This window comes from Lissotriton helveticus, chromosome 8 (assembly GCF_964261635.1).
Source record: "Lissotriton helveticus chromosome 8, aLisHel1.1, whole genome shotgun sequence".
Taxonomy (NCBI): Eukaryota; Metazoa; Chordata; class Amphibia; order Caudata; family Salamandridae; genus Lissotriton; species Lissotriton helveticus.
The window spans coordinates 326,824,767-326,851,639 of record NC_136069.1 but is presented as its reverse complement, the minus strand read 5'-3'; the positions used below and the strand labels follow the sequence as shown (position 1 = coordinate 326,851,639).

The 26,873-nt window shown below is 45.5% G+C and overlaps 1 protein-coding gene across 1 annotated transcript in view; it reads right to left on the bottom strand.

Annotated features, from left to right (window-relative positions):
- Positions 1–625: 625 nt before the first annotated feature.
- LOC144772651 (protein HP-25 homolog 1-like) overlaps positions 626–26,873 on the bottom strand; it is a 204,439-nt gene continuing 178,191 nt past the window's right edge. Inside the window, exon 3 of the mRNA XM_078657100.1 lies at positions 626–4,638. Coding sequence (XP_078513226.1) covers positions 4,088–4,638 — 551 coding nt within the window. The 3' untranslated portion in view covers positions 626–4,087. The remainder of the gene's footprint in view (positions 4,639–26,873) is intronic.

The window sequence follows — 26,873 nt, the reverse complement described above, 5'->3', positions numbered from 1 at the left end:
CTATCTAAGGTGGTGGCACAATAAGTGCTGCAAGCCCACTAGTAGCATTTAATTTACAGTTCCTGGGTATATGCAGTACCACTTTACAGGGGACGTACAAGTAAATGAAATGTGCCTATTGTGTGTAAGCCAATTTTGCTATGTTTAAGGGAGAAAGCACACAAATTTTAGCATTGGTTAGCAGTGGTAAAGTACAGACAATCCTAAAAGCCAACCAAAAAAGGTTCAGAAAACAGGAGGGTGAAGGCATAAAGTTTGGGAATGATTCTGCGGAGAGGGCCAAGTCTAACAATGTTGAAATGCATATTCCGATTCTAGTGATCCTTGAGTGTGTATCTCATTAATGAAATATTATTTGAATTACCACTGGGTCCCTGTTAGTAAACCAGAAAGCACATACCAACATTGGCAGGTATGCTCAGTGGGTTCTGTGTGGGATACACTACTAGTTGGTGAAAGGAATGCAATGCCCATGAACCTGTCAGTTGGATCATGTAGAATGAGGCCTGAGCCCTGGTTAAGCATACAAGGGAGGGTCAAATGAGTTGTGATGTAATTGTAGCAGTGTATTCTATCTTTAGTACAGTAACAACGATAGTGGCTGCAATCATCAACAAACAGCACAATCAGTGAACAATTATTTTATTGAAAAAATCATCAATCCAGTGCAAGCAGTATATATTTGTGTTGCTTAAATAGATAGAAAGACAAAAAGATAGGCTGACCTACCTTTCTCCAAAGTCCTAACTATTGACACACAGCATTTTATAAAATGCACAAAAGACTTAGCATTGGAAATCTCTGACATAACCTTTCCTAAAAGGAATTATTAAAGGATGACATAAAAAATAGAATTCTCTCTGTGTTTTCTACTGTTCCAGTCCTCTTTTGTGGGGAATATCTGTGGAACCCATCTGAAGAGATCCGACTCCATGCAAACCTACATATAAATAAGAGAGACTGCTTCCTGAAGGTCCTCCCAACCTTATCCTTTGTAAAGGATAATTGATGGTTCTCAAGGAACGTGGATTGACTGTACTATTGAATTACGACCCCCAGAATATCATGGTACAAGACTATCAAGGACAGAATATCGAGAACCAAAATGTCAAAAGGTAGATGCATATGGGGAAGTACGGATGTACTATTCCTAACTGCACATCTATGTACCTTGAAGATATATGTAATGCATAGGTACATATATGTGGATATGGTATGACAAATCTAGACAATTCATACACAAAGTATGGCCCGTGGGGCGCATGTGGCCCCCTTGACCTTCACATGCGGCCCCTGGTTAACAGGAGTACTGGGCTGCTGTTTACTCGACTCAGCACTAACAATAAAAGATGTTAAATAGACAGGCAAGCATTTATTTCAAGGTTAAGTGGTGTTAAATAAAGAGTAACTAGGGAGTCCTGCAGTTAACTTTAGAAACACCTTCATTTTTAAGACATCTTGCAGCAAAAGTGTAAAAATATGACAGTCTCTTCAAAATTGAGTTCGAAATTGTTGCAGTACAATTTTGAAGTGGCACACATCCCTGGTGGGAAGAACACAATGGCCGATTTCCTCTCAAGGTCACCATTACCCTTGGGAAACTGGGAGGAAGCTGGGATGATGAAGAAGAGGAGTGCTTGGTTGCGGCTGTGGATGTTTGTAGTGCAGGTTGCTTTCCTGAACAAGAATGGTTTGATACCATGCTATGATGCCAGTTCCATAGTAACAGGATGCGATGGTTTGAACATCAGGGACAGTTGTAGAGTCTCTCGAAGCTTTGGAGATGACCGGTCAATAAACTTAGTGCGCTTACACTGACCTGCCTCTGTGTAATTACTACAGTTCTACTATGGACACTGAACATGATGTGCCTTAAACACTGCTTGTTATGTTGTTTATGTGCGTTATAATGTATACATTATAATCTGCATATGGAGTGCTGCTATAAAAGTGAACTTCCTCACTAAGTATAGATACACATTTGCTCAGAGAAACTCATTTATTTAACATAGCAGTTTTCTTCTTCCTTGGGCTATTATTGGCACCTCTGGTGGACCCCTGCCAATGAACTATTAGAGCAGTTAGTCATGCTCTGCATCTCAGTAGTGGTAGATCTGTCCACCTCAGAGCTGTATCTTTTAATTTAATTAACATGCAGAATCGTTTCACCTCAGTACAATTGGGTATATCAGTGCATTGAGAAGTATTGATTTCAAAGTGAGTTTTCAAACTTGAATTTTGAAACAAGCACCCTATTCACAAAGGTAAACTAAGACAAAAGTCTATCTTTACGACTTTCACAAAGGGCATTTACGAGTAGTAAGGTTAGACTTTTGTCTTAGTTAAACTTAAGTTCTGGTCCTAAATTTAACTGAGACCAAATCTGAGACAGAAGTCTAACTTTGCTATCCGAAAATGCCCTTTGTGAATAACAAAAGTCGTAAAGATAGACTTTCGTCTGAGTTTACCTTTGTGAATCAGGCCCATTAATTCTTCCTCCTACCCAGGCAACACCATCAATACTGAACTAATGAGGCAAGTCAGCTGTTATGTGCACTCTTTGGGTGGCCTGGCCTGCTAATATACATGAACAGCATTAAAGTTTATTAAATCAAATAACAGAGAAGGTTTTGTACAGCGCACACCCTGAAATCATGTATTTCGACATCCCCTTATATGTGATAATGAAGAAAAAGGAGGGAAAGTAAAATTAAACAATTGCCTTGGATCACACAATATGGTAAAGTAGGGGAAGCCAGGATTGATCCTAGGTTTTCTGTCTTTACATTTTTCAATTTAGCTAGATGTATATCCTTTGCTTTGCCTAGACCCACCTTACCACGTATACCCCCAACACCCTCGCTCGACCTCTACATCATAGACCAAACGTTTTGGCCCCCGGGAAAATGTTTAGGAGTACCCATGATCTAGACTGACCTGTCTATATTTTTTAAAACATTTTGTCCACGATAATGTGTCCCATTGATATTCTGGGGTGGATATTCAGGGTGGATTAGTATCTCTAACTGGGTCTTCCATGCACTGGCACTCTGGCTATGACCATGTTTGGTGCCTGGAGTGTCACTATTTATAATAGTCTGGTGTGTCATCTCTGCCAATCAGAATGAGCCGAACAGTAGGCTATCTGCACGAGAAGAGCATGATTAGGAGAGTCATATCCTCTGATCACAAACCCAGGACTCCAACCAGAAAAGAGGGCAGAAGAGGGCTCTTCCACATCCATATGGTGAACCCAGACAGGTCTTTATTAAAATATATACTCAGAGACCATGATTAACAAAGAACTAAAATATGTGAAAACTGCAATATCTGACTATTCAGGCTTTTGTGAAAATTTCGGTCCACATTCGGTCCTACACAACTTTAGTAAAAGAAACATATTACAGGAAAACCGGTAACTGATGTACCGCCAGATATCTAGGTCTTGGTGACATTTACCTAATTTTTAAGGTGTTCTTGGAAAGGTTTGCAGATTTCAGGACCAACGAAATAGTAATATAGGCTTAGAAACGTTGGAAGAACAAGTATTATTCAATATGATCTACCGTTTTTTCTGAATTGTAACAGTCTTAGAATAAAAGAATGCAACTTATTTTATTGTAAACATAATGGTTATCTGAACGATGGAGCAATGTAATGGGATAATTAGATTTGCACTAAGCATCGTGAATTTGCTATGTAAGAAAATTAATTTTAAAAATTAAAAGTAATATTATTTAGGCGTCATAATTTAATTGTAGTGAAAAGCTATGAACCGTTTGAGTGGTGCTGTGAAGCATATTGCTGATGTACAAAATGTCAGCATGTGGCTGCAACTCGATTTTTATGAGTATATGTGGTAGCAAATATAACACAAATGAGTGTATGCACTTTTAGAGGCCCTCTAAGGATACTTTATAGGGCAATGGCAGCTATGTACTTACTCACAGGAAAGTATTGCTCGAAAATGATAGTTAAGCTGTTTAGAAGCACTGGAGCATAATACAGATCTTGAACTCATGCCTTACATGAAGTGTGTGATGCACAGATTTTATGCACTGGCAGAACCAAATAAAATACAGATATGTCAAAGCTGGTGTAATAGGAACCCTGAGAAAGTTGTGTCGTCATCATTATCAGCATAAAGGCCACTCGAGCTTGCCTTTTCTTCTAACCAAATGCTGTCGTCTTTCTCAAGTTTTAAAATGGCCGCACCAGAGGACTGGGCTGTTTTACCACTTTGTGGACTCCTATATGTATGCTGCACAATGGCACCATTTTTTTTCAATGTTACATGTATTGAAGTATCATATATAGTCAACTGGTAGGTGAAAAAGTAAATCCCTTTTACAGGCGCGACAAATGTTCCCGTTTTTGTGTTATAAACATGTTGATCATTGTAAAGTATTTTTTCAAACAGAATGGGCTTATTTGGGGGTGGAGCCTTTGTCGCCAGTGCAACGTGGAAGGCATAGAGCTTGGGCCCTTGTTCCACTAGCTGACCCGGTAAGCCAGGCGCTCCTGTGATCCCTGGCAGTCCTGGAGGCCCAACTATTCCCGGAGGTCCTGGAAGGCCTGGAAGTCCCGAGGGGCCTGCTTTTCCCTGAAGCCCCGGGGAGCCATTTTCTCCAGTCAGGCCTAGAAAAAGGAAAGGAAAGCAATCAAAACTATTGCACAGATATTCAAACCTTTGGAATAACACTGTGTAACCTGGCCTTCGAGGATAATCTAATAACTAGACAAATTGATGGCTGGTGCAAGTTGTTTTTTAACTGATTTTACCTCAAGAGCATAGACGTAAGTACTTATCGTTAGTTCAAGTTTACTACCCACCACAAAATACAACATATACACCTGCGATTTCAACAGTAAATGGTACCATCATAGTTTGAACACAACATATACTAGGGATAAAGAAGTACCTTTGACTAGTCACAAATAGCAACCAATATTTCTGTCACCAGTAAAGGTTTTTAATACTCGGCCTGTGTACTAAAAGGTTGGTTCTTGAAAATGTCAATTGTAGTGGGTTGGAATCTAACCTACATCATGAATATTAAACAGATAAGTCACACATTGTGACTCACTACAATTGGATGTCAACACAGGGATGGGAGCCTTCTGGAGTAGCCTTCTGGAGCCTTCTGGAGTCAGCAGCTCACCATGTCTGAGTTTTAATTTCAATAACATGTACTTTCTTTAATACAGTACGAAGACCACTGTCTACGCCCAAACAAACATTTTTTTAACATTCACACAGGAGAAAGGATTCCCAAGCTACACCTTCCCTTTTGTAAATGGGTTACTACACAAACTTTGGGTGCTATTTCGGTACTAAACAATTTATATAAATAGATTGGAATGTCGAAGGGACACCTAGTGCACACTCCTTCCAAATAGCGAGTCTTAATCCATTTCTAAAACCATTTTAGGAGTTTGGGAGTCAGGTAAAAGGTTACTGGTTCCTAAAGCGGATTTAGTAAATGGCTATAGGCAGTTTTTAGACTGCAAACTCAGGATCTGCGTTTAAAAACATAGAAACTGACTTGCACATCTGGCCCAGAGTAGCCAGTTTTCAGGCACGTGTTTTTGTCTTCTTGCTTATTGATGTATTAGTACTTTAACATGATTTGAAGAAGGCTACCTAAAGCCTAAGGAAGTACATACAGTTCAGTAGATGCTAGAGTTTAGAGGAATCTGCCAAAATACACTCTTGCTGTGATTGTTTTAGTACAGACGTACGCAAGGGAAAACAGTGTAGCATAAAACTGATATTATATAGTTATATAAGAAGCAGAAGGGACCTTTAAATACATCTGCTGCCAAATGTGAAGAACCCTGATTTTTTTTGTTCCTTTGCTGAAGAGAGAGTATGTGAACCCATCATTAGCACCATATTGCCATTTGTAGTGTGATGCACATCATTTAGATGATGACACAACCTGCTTCCCCACTCGTTAGCAGTCAAATTCATATACACTACATTCCACTTTAATGTGCTTGCATCATGAATATTTAATAAGGCTAAATATTCAGTTATTGGTATAGAATAAAAACTGAATTCTTAGGTCAAGAAAAACATGTGTTATCTGGCCATGTTCTACAATTTTTATTCCTTCAAGTCTAAGCTACTAACTACGTAGAATTCCCAACATGCAATATTTAAAATAAAAAAAAATTGGGTACTTCACATTGATAGATTTATAGGCAAAACGAATACAGAATTTATAAAACAAATATCGATGTGAAATTGTAATCATGACACTCAACTATACAGAGCAACATTCATTGTAAGTTATAAGAAAAAATAAGCAATGTATGTTTCCCTGTAGATCAATATCCCTATTACAACTGTAGTACAGAAGCAAACACACATTTACTTCACATCAGTCTGTTGTAAATGTTTTGGGCCAACAAGATTGGGGCTGTGCCTTTGACTCCTGACCCCTGGAAAAGTTGTTTGCCTCGCTTCACCAAGACCAGTGACTCCAAGGATCAGGTGGCTAATCCCCTGGAACCAGCTCCAGGAACACAAGAGCTGAAAGCCTGACTGGACAAAGTGGTAGCTCCTGCAGAAGGTTTGCAGCTACCAGTCACCATGCATGACAAAAAGAGAATCTAAGATAGCCAAAACCTGCACCGGAATCTGGGGGACCCGGGTGTAATGCTCTAAGTAATTTTCATCGTACTCAAAGAGCACAACCCCCACCAAAGCTTTTCTTTCTAACCCTGGTGTAACTCAATCAGTAGTTCAGCATCAGCTGTCCAGCTACAGCAACGTAGAGGACTTTTAGGGGCCCGATCTACGCGGACAAAGTTGTGCCACATCACTCATGTTCCAAGGAACCACCACCAAGACATCCATGTCAACCGCAACCACAACCGGAGCATCCTTTTGAGCATCCTTGCCAGCAGCCCTCTCCATCAGTCCCACTCCATTGACTTCTCAGGAGGTTTTGTACTAAAGTTGTGATCTTATTTTAAAGACGCTTTGATGGACAGGTAACTGTTCTAAGTGTCGTTTATGGTCCCCTAGACCTCGTCCCTGTCAGATTTGGTCACCTAAGCCGGGCCCGAAACACTTGCTCTAAATTAATGTTTGCCAATGCATGTTTGCAGATACATTTAAAAGTTATAAAAAGTTATAAAATCTGTATGTCCGGAACTTGGTGGATTTTACTAATCAAGGTCTATACAAATTTATAAAAATGTGCATTATTTTTATAAATTGGCCTTGTGTCTTTTTATTGGTGTGTGATTTTCTTATTCTGTTGTATTGTATAGTAATTGAATTTATATGGCACTTGGTACCCCTGATGAGGAGTTTAACTGCTTTTTCGGCGAGCAGCACACTACTCCGGAACCCAAAAAGGATTAGTGGTGAATTAGTATAGTGAAATATGAAATTCATTCGAGCTGTTGATATGTTAGTCTTTTATTTGGATTGAGAAGGAAAGTGGAGGGATGGAAGAGGAAAAGGTTTGCCTTTGTATAGCGTTTGTTACCCCTAATGAGGTATTGAAGCGCTTTTCGGCCAGTAGCACGCTATTCCGGAACCAGAAATGGATTAGTGGGAAAATGGCCCAGGGAAATATGAAATTAATTTGAGCTGTGGAATTGCTAGTCTGTTATTTGGTTTAAAAAGGCAGCGGAGGGATGGAAGAGGGAAGGGTTTGCATTTATATAGTGCTTGCTCCCCTGATGAGGTGTTGTAGCACTTTTTGGCGAGTAGCACACTACTCTGGAACCCGAAAAGGATGAGTAGGAATTAGTGTAATGAAATATGGCATTAATTTGATTTGAATGGTAGATATGTTAGTCAGTTACTTGGATTGTAAAAGGAATAGCGGAGGACAGTAAAAGGAAGGATCTAGAAAGTTTTTTGTGTGGGGGAGTTCATAGCAGTAGGAGGTGGTTTGTGATGTGTAAAGGGGTGGTGGAGGGGGAAAGTAGGAGGGAAGGGTTTAGAAAGGCTTATTTGGGAGATCTGAATAGTAAAATAGGTATGAGATAATACAAGGAGGGGCAGAGAAGAGAAGAGTCTAGAAAAGGTTATTTTGGGGATCCTAGTAGTGGTATGGGGTGTGGGATGAATGGGAGAGTGGAGGTAGAGGATATTTTGAGAGAGGTATAGGGTGAAAAACAGGGTAGTTCTGGTCAACTGTGTTTTTCAGGTCATCCCAGATGGCAACAAGTGCAGATTCTGTTCCTGGATGGAATCCCGGTTGACAGTCTGGCATTACAAAAAGTATGTCTCCCTCACAACCTAAATGGTATTACTTTCTATTTCACAACACATTTCATTCTGTGCTATTAAACCAGGAAAACAATGACATATTACAACATAATCATTTCAACTATTTTATTTATTTTTACTATGTCTTGATTCATTTACTTAGTTCTTTTAAAGTCTTTAAAAAAATACATATTCATATTAGATACAAAAAAGCTTTTTTTAAATACAGACACATTTTCTACAGACATAATCTATTCATACCCAGGTAGAGAACAACCCACGCATACCACTCACACACATATATACATTCACTTCATAACCCATCCAAAACTTCACAAGGTTATCCCAAATTGCACGTTTAGCTGGTTCTATTCTCAATGGCCCTATATTGTGCTATTGCTTATTAGTAGGTTTGAAAAAGGACACGGTCAACGTGTTTCGGTGGCATAAGAAGACACTGAGGCCACCTTCATCAGGACCCGCATATTATCACACCAAGAGTTCTCAGCACCCTGGGATGACTGTAATGGGTTATATTACACAGAGCACATTGATCCTTACTCATAGGTTGGATAGCCTCAACACTATGTAAGTTTTCAAAAAGTCTGTCCGGTTCCAACAGGTAGTATTTTTTTTCTTTCCGTTCCTTTAATGCAAAGATTTGACACTAGGGAGACCCACTGCTGCACCCTTGGATTTCTTAACTCAGTGGAAGTATTTCCATCATAGTAATCTTCTCATATGTCAAACATGAATAGCGGCACTATTTCCACACAGAGCCATAGACCCGGAACTTGTGCTCCTTTTACAACTTCATTTTGACACTTCAACAAATGGCTTGTCTGTCCCCCAGAGTAGCGTGGCACAGTGCTCCGCAGACCAGAACGAAAAATATGGCATTATCTTCAATGAATTATGACATTTGGGCAAATGTTGCACTTTTTATCCATTTGCCCATGAAAGGCCCATTTGTAATCTGTCTGTAGTTGTCAGAGTTCAGTGGGTCAAGTTTTGTTTTCCTTAGTAAAGGGCATATGTGTGACTAATTTGGTTCTTCTGGAAAAATTCCTGTCGTTAAGGAATTGTTTGGCTGCAGAAATTTCTTGAAGGTTTGTGATGGACACGGGTCAGAAGAACTGCTGGTAGGCCTGCTTGCTTTGACCAGGTCCATAAATGTATTATGTGAAATTTGTTGGAAGGACTGAAGTCTTGTTTTGGAAAAGGGTTGGTGCTGGTGTTTTTTCTTTGTTTTAAATATGAGTCCAATGTGTCTGCTTTGGCTGTGCAATGATTTGCCGGTTCGTCTGCGAATTCTTCAGTAATGGGATGAACTCGTCTAGGCAAATTGGTTTACGAAATTCATTCAGAATTTTGTAGAACTCTTTATTCGCACAATTAGCATTTTTTTATTCTGTCTGAGTAGAATCCTTTTTTTTTTAGCTTTTTTGATAGATGACTTGTGTATAATCTGTTAACTCTCTGTAGGCGAAGTTTGTCTTGACTGGTGTTTGTTTTGAGCCAGGTACATTGCAGCTTTCTAATTTGTTGTTTTATCTCAGTATTTCTCCGAGGTGCCTGTTTTCTTTTGTTCTTTTGTGCTTTTTTTTGGTAGTATTAGGATATCAAAAGCTTCCTTTAGTCACTCATATTTTGAACGGAATTTATTGTGTCTAGATCTGTACTGGATGTTACCTGTGATTCTATGTGTTCCAAATTGACTTTGTTCCACGGTTGTTAGGTGGATGCTTGTAAAGTGGTTTTAGGTGTGTTGTTTTGCGTTGTTTTATGTTGGAATACTAGCAAGTGGTGGTCAGACCATGTGAGTGGAGTTATTGTTTGAAAGGTAACTAGTTCTGTGTTTGCAAAAATGACTGCCATGCCCTGGTGCTCATAAGGTGCATCATCAGTGCGAGATCTGTGCAAGAGAAGTGTGCCATGCTCATTGCTGCTATGTCCTTAGGCCGAAGGCCAAGACACTCTGTTCAATTTTCTCAGCAAACTTTAGCCAAAAAAATTAAAACCAGCTAAGGACTGCAAGGTGAGTTTGATGATGACCAAACAACACATAATCAAACAAAGAAATCAAACTTTATCCAGAGTAGTTTTATTATAAATGTTAATGATAACATCATATGTCATGTCTGCTGTAAGATAATTTATGCCATTTGTTGTGTGGCCTTTCACATTGTGGGATGGACCTTAACCAATAGGCAACTATAAATTCTTCAAGTACAATATTTAGACTTACGTGCACATGTATTTTAAATACTGCAAATAGTTCAATTTATTCAGATTGCTCATTTAGATATCATGTTTGGTAAATCAACAAGCTTTTTTTTATTAGAGAAAGATATTTGTTCAGATTGTAAGAGCATGTATGAGAAGGCCAGGGACCTGTAATAATACTTTTAGACGGAGCTGCAAAAATACATGCTACACTAGAACCTCATGCTTTCCACATAATTATGGTATTGGTGGCCATTTGATGATTTTGTGCCTGAAAAGTGTGGATGAAGAAATAAGATCAAGTGTGGGTAGGGTGTAACCGTGAACATGACTGCCCATGTAGATGGCAGAATAAAGGGGTTTGGCTAAAGCGGCAACCTTTCACATAAGAATTTAGTGGGGCATGTTATTTTTTGGTGTGCGCGGAGCAAGAGTAATCAGTGCAAAATAAACTTCACTGCATGCAAAATGCTTGGTTCTAACTAGGTGAGCTCAAGCTACTATAAATGTAAATGAGATAAGTTGGGGCTCTAAGATGTCACAGGTGAATTTTAGAAATCACATTGATTATGGGTTTTTGCACTGAAAGGATCAGTTTGATTTGGGCATTGCACAGTTACAGCAAGGAAAGAGATGGCTTCCTAAAAGAAAACCCTGTGGGTATAAGCCACTACACGAGAGAAAGACATTTATAGCAGTGCTTAATTTGTAAACTGTTCAGTACCAAGGCTCCTCTCGGAAGGCCACTCTAGCCTGCACCGCACATTGCCACTGCCAGCGCTGCCAATGACAGTACCAACATAACACCTAACTGTCGCACTCCTACAAGTGTAGCAATCCTGACTATTTCAGACAAGGCAAAGATATAATAAAAGTGTGAGAGACTGGTATTATTCATTTTTAGTGGGATTTGACTTAATAAACACAGTTGTTGGGCTCATCTCAAAATTAAACAGACAGCGCCACGATGTGGTGGATTATCACTAGATCCGGTGCGGACAATTAAGTGCCGGTGCCGAGCACCGGAAACCACCGGCTTGAATTAAGCACTCATTGATAGTAAGGAAGTTGCAAGTAAGCAATTTAATATAAATGAGGATGCAAATAATGATACTCCTAGATATGTGGGAATATACAAGAAAACTGTGGCAATCCTAAAATCCTAAAATAAAAACACAACACAATGGATATGCGGGGTAAGAAAGTTGTTTGATGTCTCAAATAATTAATGAAAAACCAAACTAAGCTTTAGGCTAATCAGGACATTAATGTAATGTTCGGGAAGTGCAGGACGTTTTGATGCGATCATTAAGACGCTTGGGTTGCATACAGTTTTTAGTTCTCAGCTAAGCAGCGCATGCGCTGTCTTGTCGAGAGTTGTTGTATACAGTATTGTGGGGGGAAGCTCCGCCCACTTTCCGTCTATGTTTTTCATTGACTTCATTCTTAAATGCTGCATTTGATTTGTTTTCCTGTTGTCCGTTCCTCCTCCTGATGGCCATGTTGTCATTTATATCCTTTCTATCCTATTGGCCCCTTTACTCCAAAACCATTTTTGCCCCTATGTCCCGCCCTCCCCCTCCTGCAGTCCGTGACATTTCGCCCCGCCTTCAGCAACCCCCTACTCCCGTTCGTGCCTTCGTGGACCCCCACCCTACCATTTCCAATGCAATAGGTTTCAGGTTAAAACGCATCCTATTGCATTAAGAAATGCTTGATTGGTGTGTGATTGGTGGGTTAATTTGCACTCTTTTGTCTCGCCTCTGCCCGATGCCTTACATCTTATGCATGCGTGACAAAACAGTGGCATATTCACAATTCACATCGGGAGGCAGAGACAGCACAAGTTATACAATGCTTTCAGAGTCTTAAGGAGCTTCCTGTAGAGAGATGCACGCACTCCTCGGGGAGTGGATGTATACTTATGGGTTGATGTTTTTAGTGCAGAAACCATGTGGTAACCCGCAGCTCACAAGTTCCATCTCTGCTTAAGGAGTGAAGTGGCAATGCATTAAAAAAATGGTGCTTTAGTAAAGCTGCCATGGAAGCATTCCTTAACATTCGCCTGCCGGCAGCATGCGTCGCTTCTGCCTCGCTCCACAGTATGACTCTCGTTATACAGTGACACCGTGCAAACCTCAGGCTCGGGAACGGCCAGCACCGAAGCAAAACTGCAGCACAGCAGTAGCAGGGATCAGAGTCAGTGGGATGCTAGAGCCAGGCGGGAGTTGGCGGCTACTAGCTCCGTTTCTGCATCGGACCAGGGTCAGCTTGCAAATGCTTGTTTTTAGTTAACCTAATAAACAACATTCCCTCTCAAGATGATGACCGGCGTGGCTGCAGTAACACTGCAACGTCTAACTCTTTACTTAGAGCCACAGTTCTCTGCTGCTCTGTGGGGGCCAGCCATAGTCAGAGTGGGACTCAGTGGCGTCACTAGGGTTGGTGTCACCCGGTGCGGGTAACTCATGGTGTCACCCCCTCACGACTTACCGCATGGACCTCGTCCGCTCCGAGTCCGCCAGTGGAAACAGATGGCAAATATATATATGTTCATACAGTTTCTGTTTACTGCGGTATGTGATGAAATCACAGAACCATATTTTCATCTTGTGATTGACTGTCTCTTTCACTTTAAAATCTGGTTCCTCTCTTCTCTTTGTGGGCACTTGAAAGGCACAGCATGAATGCTCTATTTTCTAACTGGTAACCCCATAACGCCGATTTTACCTCCAACAGACCAGAAAACCAAAAGAGAAATGGCACAGCCAGTGTACCCAGAGAAGCAGGGCCCCAACCGAGGGAATGACTAAAATAACAAATCCCAAGTCAGCAGAAACACAAATCCACAGCCAAAAGCACAGGGACATAAAAGCTGCCACTGCCAGGATGGACAATAAGGCAGCAGGATGAAGACTGGCCAGTAAAGCAGGCATATTTCAGCCAAAGCAGTTCACTTCATAGTATACGTATGAGGTGAACTAACTGTGAAGTGAACCACCTGCAAGTGAAGTGATGAGTTTAAGGAAAGGCCTGGCCTGCTCCTGCCTTGAGCAATGAATCATGCAGCCGGCCGTGTGCAACTGCAAGCACAATGCACCGCCCTGGTCAGGACTAGCCTAGGAGGCTGGAAGGGCGGGGCCGGACAGGGTCTTCTATTTATTTATGTGTTTTTATATAGCGCAGACTTTACCCAAAGGCGTCAGAGAGCTTCACAATAGGAACAGTAATGAAACATGAGGAGAAAATTACAAGTGAACAAATTACAAAAGCAAACGTTAAGTTACAAGAGGCAAAAGTGACAATTGTGAGCAAACAAAATACATGAGGTTGCAAACGGTGCATTACAGGAGGAAAAAGTGACATGTGTGCAGGTTACAAGTGCTTAAAAGATAAACTATGACTGAAGGCAGGTTTTGAATTTTCCAATCCCTGAATGTAAGAGATCACATCCACTGTCTGAATGCCAGATCATTATCTACACGAGTTTAAACTAATACCAGTGTTTAAAAGCAATTACTAATGCGTCTTTATTACTAAAGCAACACTTTTGTGAAAAATGTGAATAATGAAATACTGAGCAAAAAAAAGCACGGTTTCTAAACTTATACCTTGCAGTTAGCATGCAATTCCTTAAAGATGGTTCATAATTAATTAAGCAGGTATATTACAACGATGGTAACCTGAGACCTATCTCACTCAAGAATGTCTGCAATGAAAGGAGTAACTCGCTGAGCTTCCTACGTAAAATACAAATCTGTGACCTGCATGGTGCATGCTTCACTTTTCAGCTGGGACATCACATTAACTCTTTATACTTTGTATGAGCCACGCCGGCCTTTAAATAGACTGCACACAGATCTCGCCAGCAAGTGTATTCACCACCAAAGTTATCTTCCAGCTACAATGCTTTGGAATTTGTTGGGTAAACAAAGATCTCTGCACCAGGTGTCTACAGTAGTCTAATCCCAATAAACTATTTTAAAGTGAAGTCTGCTCGAGAGAAAACAAAGTAGATATAATACTGCAATATATGGTAGACAGTGACACTCAAGCACAACAACAAACTTTACATAGGCAATGGTGGCACACTTGTGCAAGTATCTAAAGCAAACAAAATGTAGGAGGTAGCAAACAGTGTGTTACAACAAGAGAAAAGTGAGGTGTGCATCATCATGTTACAAAGGAGTACTAAACGCAGGTAGAAGGATAATACTGCAATGGCAGACACTCAAACACAAGAACAAACGTTACGTTCGTAGGCAATGGTGGCACTTGTGCAATGATTGATGACATGCAATTATCAAAGGAAACAAAATGCCATTACCGCGCAGTCCCCAAGCCTATCGTGACTGCCCAAGCCTAGGAAGGAAGAAAGCTTAGCCTGGTGCACCGTGCAACCGCCCGAAGAGGGCTGTGTTTTCATTTGTGCCAGTAAAAAATCAAATGTGATGAATCTGAGTTCATTTGTGTGCCACTGCACTGCCACATTAACTTACTTAGTTCATAAGTATACATATCATATTATAAATAAATCAATAAATGATATTATTTCAAATTCTCTGTCTCAATTTCTCACCGTCCCAAATTTGAGGAGAGAGACCACCGACCACGACGGCGCTCGGCTCGTGATTCGCGATATCAGACAGAAGATGGTGGTGCAGATGATCTCGTCATATTTTAATTCACCACCGCGCACCGTGCACGCACTCTCCCTCGTCTCTCCGACCTCCAGGGCGGGCGCGTGACCGCGCCGCGATGCGTCAGCAGGTCAGAGCGCACAGCGCGCGGGGGCTGTCCCAGGGCCGTCATTGGTAGAGCTAAGATTGGGACCAAAGTGCTGGCCTGGGGTAGTGGTACGCCGCGCGCATGGCCATCGCACCACCAGTGACTAACATCCCTGGTGCGGTGCGTGCGTGTGTGGCGTGCTGGCGTGCGCTTGAACTAAAGGCTTAAAGCAGTGAGTCAGTCACTGTTAGTGCGCTACTACACTACATTAGTGGCCAGGCACTCAGGCAGGCAGTTGAGCGCTAACTAACACTAACTAGACTAACTAGATTGGTGTCACCCCCCAGAGGGGGTGACACCCGGTGCGGTCCGCACCCCCCGCATCCCCCTAGTGACGCCACTGGTGGGACTGCAGCGCTAAAAGGTGAAATACAACACCGCCTCATTAACATGCAAATGGTCTTTTAAAGACCTGTGATGTGCTCGGGTGCGGCTCTGTGTGTGTGTTTCCGGAAGCCGTCTCAGCACGGGCACACACAGGCAGGGTGAGATGACGGAGAGAGGGGGAGGGAAGGAAAGGGAGTCAGAGTGAGGGAGGGAAAGGGAGACAGAGGGAGAGGGAGGGAGAGTGAGGGAGGTTAAGGGAGCCAGAGGGGGAGGGAGGGTAAGGGAGGGAGAGGGAGGGACGGAAAGAGAGGCAGAGTGAGGGAGGGAAAGGGAGGGAGACAGAGGGAGAGGGAGGGAGGGAAAGGGAGGGAGAAAGAGGGGGAGGGAAAGGGAGACAGAGGGAGAGGGAGGGAGGGAAAGGGAGGGAGAAAGAGGGGGAGGGAAAGGGAGACAGAGGGAGAGGGAGGGAGGGAAAGGGAGACAGAGGGAGAGTGAGGGAGGGAAAGGGGGACAGAGGGAAAGTGAGGGAGGGAAAGGGAGACAGAGGGAGAATGAGGGAGAGTGAGGGAGGGAAAGGAGACCGATGGGGAGGGAGGGAAAGGGAGGGAGAGGGAGGGAGGGAAAGGGAGGCAGAGTGAGGGAGGGAAAGGGAGACAGAGGGAGAGTGAGGGAGGGAAAGGGAGAGAGAGTGAGGGAGGGAAAGGGAGACAGAGACAGAGTGAGGGAGGGAAAGGGAGACAGGGAGAGTGAGGGAGGAAAAAGGAGACAGAGGGAGAGGGAGGGAGGGAGAGGGAGGAAGAGTGAGGGAGATAAAGGGAGAGAGATGGAGAGGGAGGGAGACAGAGGGGGAGGGAGGGAAAGAGAGGGAAATGGAGGGAGAGGGAGAGTGAGGAAGGGAGAGGGAGACAGGGAGAGTGGGGGAGGGAGAGAGAGGGAGAGTGAGAGTGGGAGAGGGAGACAGAGGGAGAGTGAGGGAGGGAGAGGGAGACAGAGGGTGAGATGACAGAGGGAGAGGGAAGGAGGGAAAGGGAGGGAGAGGGAGGGGGAGGGACTGATCCCGCCCCCACTGGTGTGGCCCTCGGACACAAACCACACTGTAAATTTGGCCCCCGAGAGAAAGTTTGTGAGTACCCATGGTTTAGTCAATTATTTATTTAAATTGTTCCTGTCTCCCGGCTTCGCTTCCTCACACAAGTCTGTCCGTCCGCTGCCTACACTAGCTGAGCCACAACCAGCTACAACCTCACTCTGCAACTGACTTCATCTGCCATAGTTGTCCGGTGGACTGCCCAAACACACTGCTTACCGACAACTTCAGTTCTACAGGTGACAACTCCAGTATAGTGCTTCGTGTAGCCTTTTGGTTATTTCTCAGTGCCTAAGATGATAGAGAGAGCAGGAGGTGCAGAAGGAAAGGGGGAGGTTAGGGTCTGATCAGCTGAGTTGAAACTAGCATCCGGGGTGCTTCATTTGCAGTGCCTGAGTCACTGTATAGTTAGATTAAAGACAAGACAGTAAAAAAACAATTCCTGAACCGCTTGTGCTGTGGCTAAGACGTCAGATAAGGTTGAGGGTGTTCCGCAGTTTACGGTGGTCTTGCATGCCCAGGAATACGTTGCCATTTCTCCTTCTCTTGAGAAACATTGCTTGTTCTGGTGGTTAGTTCATAGTTACATGCCAGTTACAATAGTAAAAGTTGCTAGACTTTACGCTGTACATGCATAAGTTCAGTCACATTCTGGCACAAGCCTAGCAGGCTCGAGAACGTTGTGTGGATTCAGGTGCTCGAGACAGTGGGCACTTAAGGTACACAACATTGTCCATCTTTTGTTCTGAAGGCAGAAATTGCAGCTCCCTCAGGGGTAGCATGTCTGAGGAACGGTATTAGAGTGTGGATGACGGTAAACCTCTGCAGCGTGCTGGGCCCATGATACCCCTGAAGAAGCATTCCATCACGTGAAATGTGTAGGTGTGAGATCAAGATAATTTGGAAAATATGATACTACAAACTTTATGCATGTGTACACAACCTATTATACAGAAATACATTCTTATGTTGCAATCAGGATTGGGAATGGTTGATCAGAAAATCCAGTCAAATTAATGTCAGTGAAGTTGCTTTAAGTATGAATCCATTATTTTGTCTTTGTGTGACTTGAACAAGGATTTGTTGTTTATATAAGAACTTTTCTATGTGGGTATTTCTAACCATTGTACCAGTGTCACTCCCTAAGAAAATAATGTCCAGTGTTGAACATATAGATCATGCAGATTTCTGATCCTCTTATGTTGTTGGAGTCACACTGGCTGCGGCAAACCAACTTATTTTTACCCAACCTAATGTTAAGTTACTTATAGAGTGAGTTGTTAAATGTAAGTAAGGAATATGCTATAATTACAATGTCTGCATTTATATGTGTTGACACAGATTCGGAAGCATTTTTTTTTTTTAAAGAAGTTTTTATTGCGGATTCAGAAAACAGGTCCCAGGTCAGGACAGCCAGTGCACCTGGCGCATCATTGAACATAACATCTGGACAGGATATCGTATACAGCCATTCAGCCCACAACCCGAAGGTCAGGCAGCGTGGTATGTCATACAAAGAAGAAAATGCCAATGTGCCCGCCAGGCCTAGATGGACAGTCACCCACAATGTATAGTTTCCGCTTTTTCAACCCCCCTAACAACAACTCCCCTAACAACCCAGTTACAACTAGAGATTTCGGAGCCAGTATCAGTGCTGGATCTATCATGATGTGGACCTATCATGCGTGCTAATGGTGAACAGCTTGTAGGAGAAAGTCCGTGTACCTCACCGACCCCTAAGGACGGGCGCCGGAGACCCTTATACTACCAACCCCTACTAGATCCCAGCGCCCGATACTCCTCGGCCCGAGTGGTGTACCTATCTATCTCTATATGAGTGTCCTGCTCCCTCCCCCCCTTACAGAACTCAACTGCTGCTAGTGCGAGTGTAGCCAAATGGCAATAAAACCCCATCATGACACCACTCAGGAAAATCTACTGTGTAGTAATGCTCCATGTAGTCCTTGCCAGTTATCATTCGCCATCATCCGTCTCATCCCCTACCATATGGTCGCGCAGCGCTTGCACTATCGCTTCCCATGCTCTCGCCACGTCCGTACATTTATCATTGTCATTCTTGGTAGCCTGCCGCATTCTAACAATACTTTCACAGCCCGCCCATTTCAACAACTCAGTCTTCCACCGCCCCACTGAATGCCCTTCCTTAGATTTCCAGTGCCAGGTAATCTCCCTCTGGGCCAGCATCAGGCCCAGATCAATACATTTGCTGGTGATTTTCGTCCTCTTCGTGTGAGGGAACCATAGCAGCAAGCACGCAGCCATGTTGAAGTCCACCTCTCTGTCTGTAACCGTGTTTAGGAGTTCCCCCACCTCATGCCAGTACGGCCCTAGTCTAGGGCACCTCCACAGCAAATGATCTAAGTCCGCTTCAAGTGCCAAGCATCTCGGGCACACGGCATCTTGGACCCGAAAATATCGCGCTATCCTTTCCGGGGTCAGGTAAGCTCTATGGATGACGAAGAAATGTACCTGCTGGAAACGGGCATTCCTAGTTCCCTTCCAGGTTCGCTCTAAAACATGGCCCCAGACCGCATCCGGAATGGGCTTACCTATGCTGTCCTCCCATCTTGCTTTAAGCGCCAGTAGTGGTGCCAATCCCTCGCGCTGCAGTCTATTATGGAGGCAGGTCACCGCCTTGGTAGTGCCCGCGGCCATAACTGTGTATTGACACGCCATGTTTGTCTCCGGTTCCACCAGCCCCCCCTTCCAGTGTCTCTGCATCGCTGCAATCACTGCCGCATGCAGCAGGAAATCCCCGTCCGGCAGACCAAATCGGTCCTGCACCTCCCGGAAGGGGGCTAGTGTCCCTTCAATGTAAAGATCTCCAACCATTTGCAGCCCCAGTTCCTCCCAGTCCGATAGCGGGGACCAATCGCCCCCATGGGGTAGCGCGGTCAGCATCCCTAGCGGGATCTCTGGTGCGTACGCTCGGGAGATATTCGCTCTTTTCAGACTCCTGTTCCAGCAGAGTCTGAGCGTCCTTTCTTCCAGCGTTAGGTCCTTCATCTCCAGTTTCTGTTGCATGACTATGAATGATAAGACATGCCGTTGGATACCCAGCCCCCTATCGACGCCCGGGCCCCTGAATTCCCTGGCCACATGCTGCGTCAGTACCTGTAGTTGAGCTGCCAGATAGTACAATTCAAAATCAGGGACCGCCATCCCCCCCTCCAGCTTAGGCCTAGTCAGAGTCGTCAACGCCACTCTGCGCCGTTTCTGGCCCCACAGAAAGCCGGTCACCAACATCTGTAGATCTTTAAACACTCGCCGCGGTATCCACACCGGTAAGGTCCTGAAGTAATAAAGTAGCCTAGGAAGTGCCACCATTTTCAAAAGCGCCACCCGGCCCAGCACAGATAAGGGGAGAGAGGCCCAGAACTTTACACAGCCCCGCAGCGCGCGTAGGCAGCGCCCCACGTTGCCGTCCAATAGGTTCGTGGTCTCATGGTATATGCGGACACCCAAATAAGTGAAGCTGGAAGGTTCCCAGAGCACTGCCATCTCAAGAGGGGGGCAGCGCGTGCCCTCCCGCAGAGGAAAGACACAGGTCTTGGTCCAGTTCACCTTAAGGCCCGACATATCTCCAAATCTTGATAGCATGGCTACAGCTCCCTCCAGCGCCCGTTCGGGATCGGCCAAGTACAGCAGTAGATCATCCGCGTACAGTGATATATGGTGCGACTTTGCTTTTTGCGTCACACCGCGAAACATCACGCCCGTTCTCGCCAGTGCTGCCAAAGGTTCCATTGCCAATGCAAACAGCAGAGGAGAAAGCGAGCATCCCTGCCTCGTACCCCTATGCACCGGGTAAGCTGAAGAAATTGAAGGCCCCAGTCGCACCCTCGCCGTGGCTGACGAGTACAGCACCCTCGTCCACCGTCGGAATCCCTCCCCGAGGCCGAACTTCGCCAGCACCTCATCTAGGTACCGCCACTCAAGGCTGTCGAAAGCCTTTTCAATGTCAACAGATAACACCACTGGATCATGAGGCGAGCTCCTAGCACCGTCCAATATCTGCAGTAGGCGGCGTATATTCATGGATGTATTCCTGGTAGGGATAAACCCTGCCTGGTCGGCATGAACCAGTCTGGTCATGAGCGGCAGAAGTCTGGCAGCCAAGATACAACTTAGAATCTTGTAGTCCACTGTCAGCATGGACAGGGGTCGGTAGGACGTCACATCCAGCGCCTCCCTGCCAGGTTTCAGCAACGGAACCACCAGCGCCTCCCTCATCGTGTCAGGTAGGTGTCCCTTCTGTCCCGCTTCCGAGTACACTACCAACAGCCTAGGTGCTAATACATCAATAAACTTCACATAAAATTCTATGGGCAACCCGTCGACTCCCGGCGTTTTGTTTTTGGCCATCCGGTTAATAGCCAGTTTAATCTCCGCCAGCGTTATGGGTCCCCCTATATCCTCCGCATCCTCGGCAGCTAGTACCGGTAAAGCGATAGATTCCAGATACGCACGTATTTCAGGCGTGTCCACCGTGAGCTGGGACTCATATAGATCAGTGTAATATGACGCGAAGCGTGATAGGACCACTGACTGCGAATAGGCTATGTCTCCCGTCTCCGTCCGTATGCTCATTATTGGGCACCCCCTAGGCTCCGGATTAGCTAGCCTGGCCAGGAGCGTGCCAACCTTGTCCCTTTCTGCATGCACCTTGGTAATATACAGCTTATAATCGTAGCACCGCAGCCGCTCGGTCTCCCTCGCCACTAATTCCTTGGCTTCAAGCAGCTGCGCCTGTAATTCCGGTCGTTCAGGTCTACGCTGCTCCAATCCCCTCAGCACACTTTCCGACCTCACCAGGTCAGTCAAAAGCGATGACCGCACATTAGCAAACCTGCCCATGCACACTCCTCTCACCACCACTTTCATCGCATCCCACTCCACCAGTCTTGTCGCTGCCGAGCCCTCATTCTCCCTGAAATAGTGTTCTATGCCCTGCTGGACAGCATCGCCAAACACCGGATCCTCCAGTGTGTTTGGCTGTAGCCTCCACGTGGGAATCACCGATCTCACCTGCTGCCACTGCACCGACATCAGTAAGGGATTATGATCTGAGATGGTTCTAACTAAGTATTCCGTGTGCCTAACCATGGCGGCCAGGTGATCACTACAGAGTATCGAGTCTATCCTCACATGTAATGCATGTAATGCTGAAAAAAAGGAATAGTCTCTCATTGCAGGATGTTGTTCTCTCCACACATCTAACAATCCCCAACGTTCTTGCCACTCCTTCCTCTGGGTAGCCAACCTGCGCACTGTTGAGTCGGTCAGTGGCGGATGGGACCGGTCCAGGTCTACATTAGTGATTGAATTAAAGTCCCCTCCCAAAATGATGGGGCCCGCCAGGTAATGCGCTAGTGAGCTCGTTAGTCTGTCAAAAAATAAGGCCTGGTCTGTATTAGGGGCGTACACACTGCATAGCGTTACTTCCCGACCGTACAACCTCCCCTCCACCACCACATATCTACCTTCCGGATCCACCCGCCTGGACACAACCTGGAACGGTATCCCAGCTCTTACCCAAATCAACACACCCCTGGCAAACGCCGAGTACGTGGTCCCAAACACCTGCCCCCGCCACCTTCTCTGCAGTGCAGTGCATTCTTTGTCAGTCAAGTGGGTTTCCTGCAGCATAGCAATCTGAACACCACGCCGCACTAAGTGGGCATGCACCTTGTGACGTCTCACCATCGTCCTGAGACCACGGACATTCCACGAGAGGCATTTTAACTCAGGTAACGTCTCCATAGCAGTAATGTCTGTTCAAAATCAGCACTAGTTCAACACCCCACACACAGCAGCAGTTGGACCCCCTAACCCCAACTCTCAACAAAATTCCCCGAACCCCTCTCCCCAGGACAGGGCTTAATAACCCAGCTTCAGCCCCGTTCCAAACTGGTAACATAACACACATCACACTACTCTGCGGACTCTACCACAGAAGGCCTTATGGGCCTCTAGAGGGTGGATCAGCGCCCGACCCAGAAACAGCGGAGCCCCCACCCCACACCCTTAGTCCCACATTGTGGCCTTAGTTCCCCCCCTGAGTGTACACATAGCGACCAGAGAGGCCACGGCCTCGTAAAAGTCACAGCTGGGCCGCGCCCTGGTACCTCACTCGTTAAACAGTCCCTCTGCCGTCTGTGGAGTGACCTCCGGACCCCTCGTGCTCTCCACGTCCGATTCATCCCCTCCCATTTTCAATCCTTCTTCATCAGAGTCAGATCCTTCCAACGTCTTCTCCAGTTGCGACCCCGTGATGATCGCAGTTGCCGCCAGCGCGCTCTTCCTGTCCGCCTCCATTTGGGCCTTCTGCATCGCAATCTTAAGTTTATTCCGTTTCCGAATACGCTGAGATTTTCTGATCCGGAGGGGCTGCTGCGCGGACCCATCGCTTTTGCCAGCGCGGTCAGTTCCAGCACGGTAAAGCTCAAGCCATGCCCAAGCCTCGTCCGGGGTTAGAAAGAAGTGAGTCGTACCATCCAGGATTACTCTCAGCTTGGCCGGGAAGAGCAACGAGTACTGGATTCCCTCATCTCTCAATTCCTTCTTCACAGGCAGGAAGGACGCTCTACTTCTCTGGACCTCCTGAGTGTAGTCCGGGAATATCGTGACCTTGCTGTTTTCCACCTGAAAGGGGCCCTGTGATCGTGCTCTCTGTATCAGGAGGTCCCGATCCTTATAGTGCAGCAACTTTATCACCATTGGCCTGGGAGGTCGACCCAGCTGAGGCGGTCGAGCCGGGACCCTGTGCGCTCGCTCAAGTGAAAAGAAGGGAGAGAGGCCCTCCGGCGCCACCACCGTAGTAAACCAGTTCTCCATGTAAGCCACAGCATCATCCCCCTCAATTTTCTCCGGAAGGCCTACAACCCTTACATTATTCCTCCGATTACGACTTTCTGCATCCTCCGCCCGTTTTTCTAGGGTCTCCAAGCGGCTCATTATATCCACCAGTTTGTGTTCCGCAGTGACCACCGCCGGTTTCAATTCCTGCAGTAGTTGCTCGTTGTCTTTCACTTTGTCAGCGAGCTTCGCATGATCTGCTTTGAGGAGTCCCAGCCCCGTGGCGACCTGTGCAATGTCCTGATGCAGGGATTCTTTCGTGGCAGCGATCGCGTCCAGTATACTATCTAGCCGTTTATGCAATCGCAGTTCCGGAGTCAGTGCGTCCAAGGGAGCAGGTGCCCCGCCATCTTGGAGTTGGGTAAGCACTTCGGGCAGTCCACCAGTAGCGGCCATCTTGGCTCCCACAACTCTACTCCGGAATCGCTACAATATCGAGTTTTCGTCCCCTATCGTACGGCTAGCCGGTCACCAGAGTCGTCCAGTCCTTGAGGCCAAAGTTCCGTAGGGGCCCACAAATTCAAGGCACTACCAGCACACTCGGCAGGGTGCTATCCACGGTTCCAGGCCTCAGCAGAAGAATGCCAGCAGCCAGTGGGAGGTGCAAGGCAGACGCGGGCTGGTAGCACAGGGGCCCAAATTCACCCAGGCGGCGATTTTCCCCAAGCCGGGTCTCCCTCCTCCAATATGCACCGCAGGGTGTAAGCGTGTCCGGTTCCAACCCGCAGCAGGCAGCCCAGCAGCGCCTGAAGGACACTCCTCTGGCCCCAGTCCCCCCAAGCCAGCGCCCGCGTCTTCTCAATGGGCCATTGCCGCCCCTCCGCCTCCTCAATAGCCAGCGATGTCTCGGGGGAGCGGGAGAGGGAGATCAGCCCCCCGCAATGCAGCACTGCGCCCACTGTCGGGCCGCAGGCCCGCCTCCTCCACTCACCCGGCAAGGGGGATCGACGTAAGGCCCCAGGGACGGGTCCCAGCTGCGGCCGCCACCACCTCCGTTTATCCCTCCGGGCTCCAGGGGCGCCGCACCCTGCCCGGTCAGCAGCGCAGGAAGGCGGGGGGATGGGCGCTACACCCGCCCGGCCCCCGGACGGCAGCGGCCGCCAGCCCACCGCAGTCAGCACCGGAGCAGTCCTCGCTCCGTCCCTCGCCCTGCACTCCGCTCCTCAGCTCTCGTCCGTCCGGAGCCTTCTGCCAGCCGAGCCGAGCCCCGTCAGGCTCCCGGCGCCGCCATCTCTCTTTGTCTGACCACTGCTCCGCCGGGACCCGGGACACGTCGGAAAAGCCGCGTCCTGTCAACCACAGCACCGCAATCAAGCCCCCCTGGTCCCGCTTCGCCAGGAGCCGCCAAAATGCCACTCAGGGGGTAAGATCCGTGGTTATTTCAGGATGAGTAGTGGGACCTGGTGCGGAGCTGATCGCTCACGCCGCCATCTCGGTCAGCGTCCAAGCCACGCCCCATTCAGATTCGGAAGCATAAGGGACTTTCCAAATTTTCACTTTCTTTGTGAGGTTTTCTGTTTGTACCATTTTATACCCTGGTGCTTATAACTCTTCCTATTTCCTTCATTGGATCTTTCCTGCTCATTGTACTGCGATTGCGGTTTGACTTAGGGCCATATGTATGAAGCAAATTTGCATTCGCAAACGCCGAATTTGCAAAATGGTATGTATAAAAGAAAATCTGGTGCATAAAAAGGAATCTCAAAATTTGCGATTCCTTATTTTGCAATTGCATTTAAGGAATCACAAATGTTGCGATTCCTTAAATGCAATGTATGAAGCAAAAACAATTGCAAATTGTCCTTAAGGAATCGCAAATTACCACCAACTTCAAGTTGGTGGTAATTTGCGAATTCCTTGAAAAATTCACTTTTTTGCATTTTTCAAAGTGTACTGTGACGCACATACATGCCCTTAGGGCATGTATGTGCACCACATGTGCACCCATGCAAATTTCAGGGGTGCAACAGGGTGTCCTTTGGACACCCCTGCACCCTTGAAATTATTCTCAATTTGCCATTCTCAAATTGCAAATTGAGAATAACTTCCCATTCATTCCTATGGGCCTCCTGGCCCATAGAAATGAAAGGGAAAGTATTCCTTAATTGCAATTCAAAATTTGCAAATCGCAATTAAGGAATTTAAAGAAATCGCAAAAAAAATGCGAATTTCTACATACATACCAATTTGCGAATCTCAAATAGCGATTTCTTAAAAATCGCTATTTGAGATTCGCAATTGGGTACCTTCATACATATGGCCCTTAGTTTCCTGTCTTTACTAAGCATCTGGCTTACAAAAGGCTTTTGTTTTCTGATGCCTATGAGTTTTCTGGTTAATGGCAGTCTTGATGCCATCTATGTAAAATATATGTCAAGGAGGAACAGATAAATATAATTTTCGGGATAATCATTTATTATGTAAAAGGAGGTATACTTAGAACAACTTCATTTTATATGTTTTGCCTAAAAGTCTGGCATGGATCTGATGGTGCGAGGTGGAAAAACAACATTTTGTATACCCCTCGCAAAGTCATTTTCTCATAACAGTAACATGAACTAATAGTGTGGTTTTGAAAACTAACCAACGTAGAATAGAATCCACACACAAAAGTACACGTGGGAAACTAATTTGCTTATTTTGCAACCATAATCGACTAACTAAGTGATGTTGTCTCGTTCAAAACTAAGGCAGAAGCTTTAAACTAACTAAAAGTGGCATGAATATGCTTTCTGTGTATGTATGTGTGGCAAAATCATGACGACAGGTGAGCATAACGCGCAGATATGTAGCTTATTTGCTAGGTAAACACTAACAGGCATACCTTAGTAAGGAGGGAAGGTAAACAGAAGGGTTATAATTCAACAATTAACATTTAATTGTGTTTGTTTCTATAATAGTTCCCGTTCTGGCCTGTGAGGCCTAAAACAAGATGGACATTTTCATAAACTCCGAGATTGAGATGCAGTATGCATGCGTGTGATAAAAAAGGCTTCAAGTCGAGTATGAGCTGCTTGTGTCCTAGCGGAATGGTTCAAGGACAGTGTGCCCTGAAAACCTGATTGACTGCCAACAAAATGGACATTCATATTGAAAACCGTGTGAAAGGAACTGAATATTACAATATAAAGGACATGGACAAAGTAGAAAATAATGAAATTCATTGCGCTGATTTAGCAGAAGTTAAACAATAAGATGATGAGGTTATGCTCATCCACCCCTTGAATGAACCAATCAAAACTGTTGAAGACCCCAAATGTTTCAGAATTTAGATAGATTAGCTAGAGAAAAAAGGGTATAAAAGAGTATGTCAAAAACAAATGTGCGGAG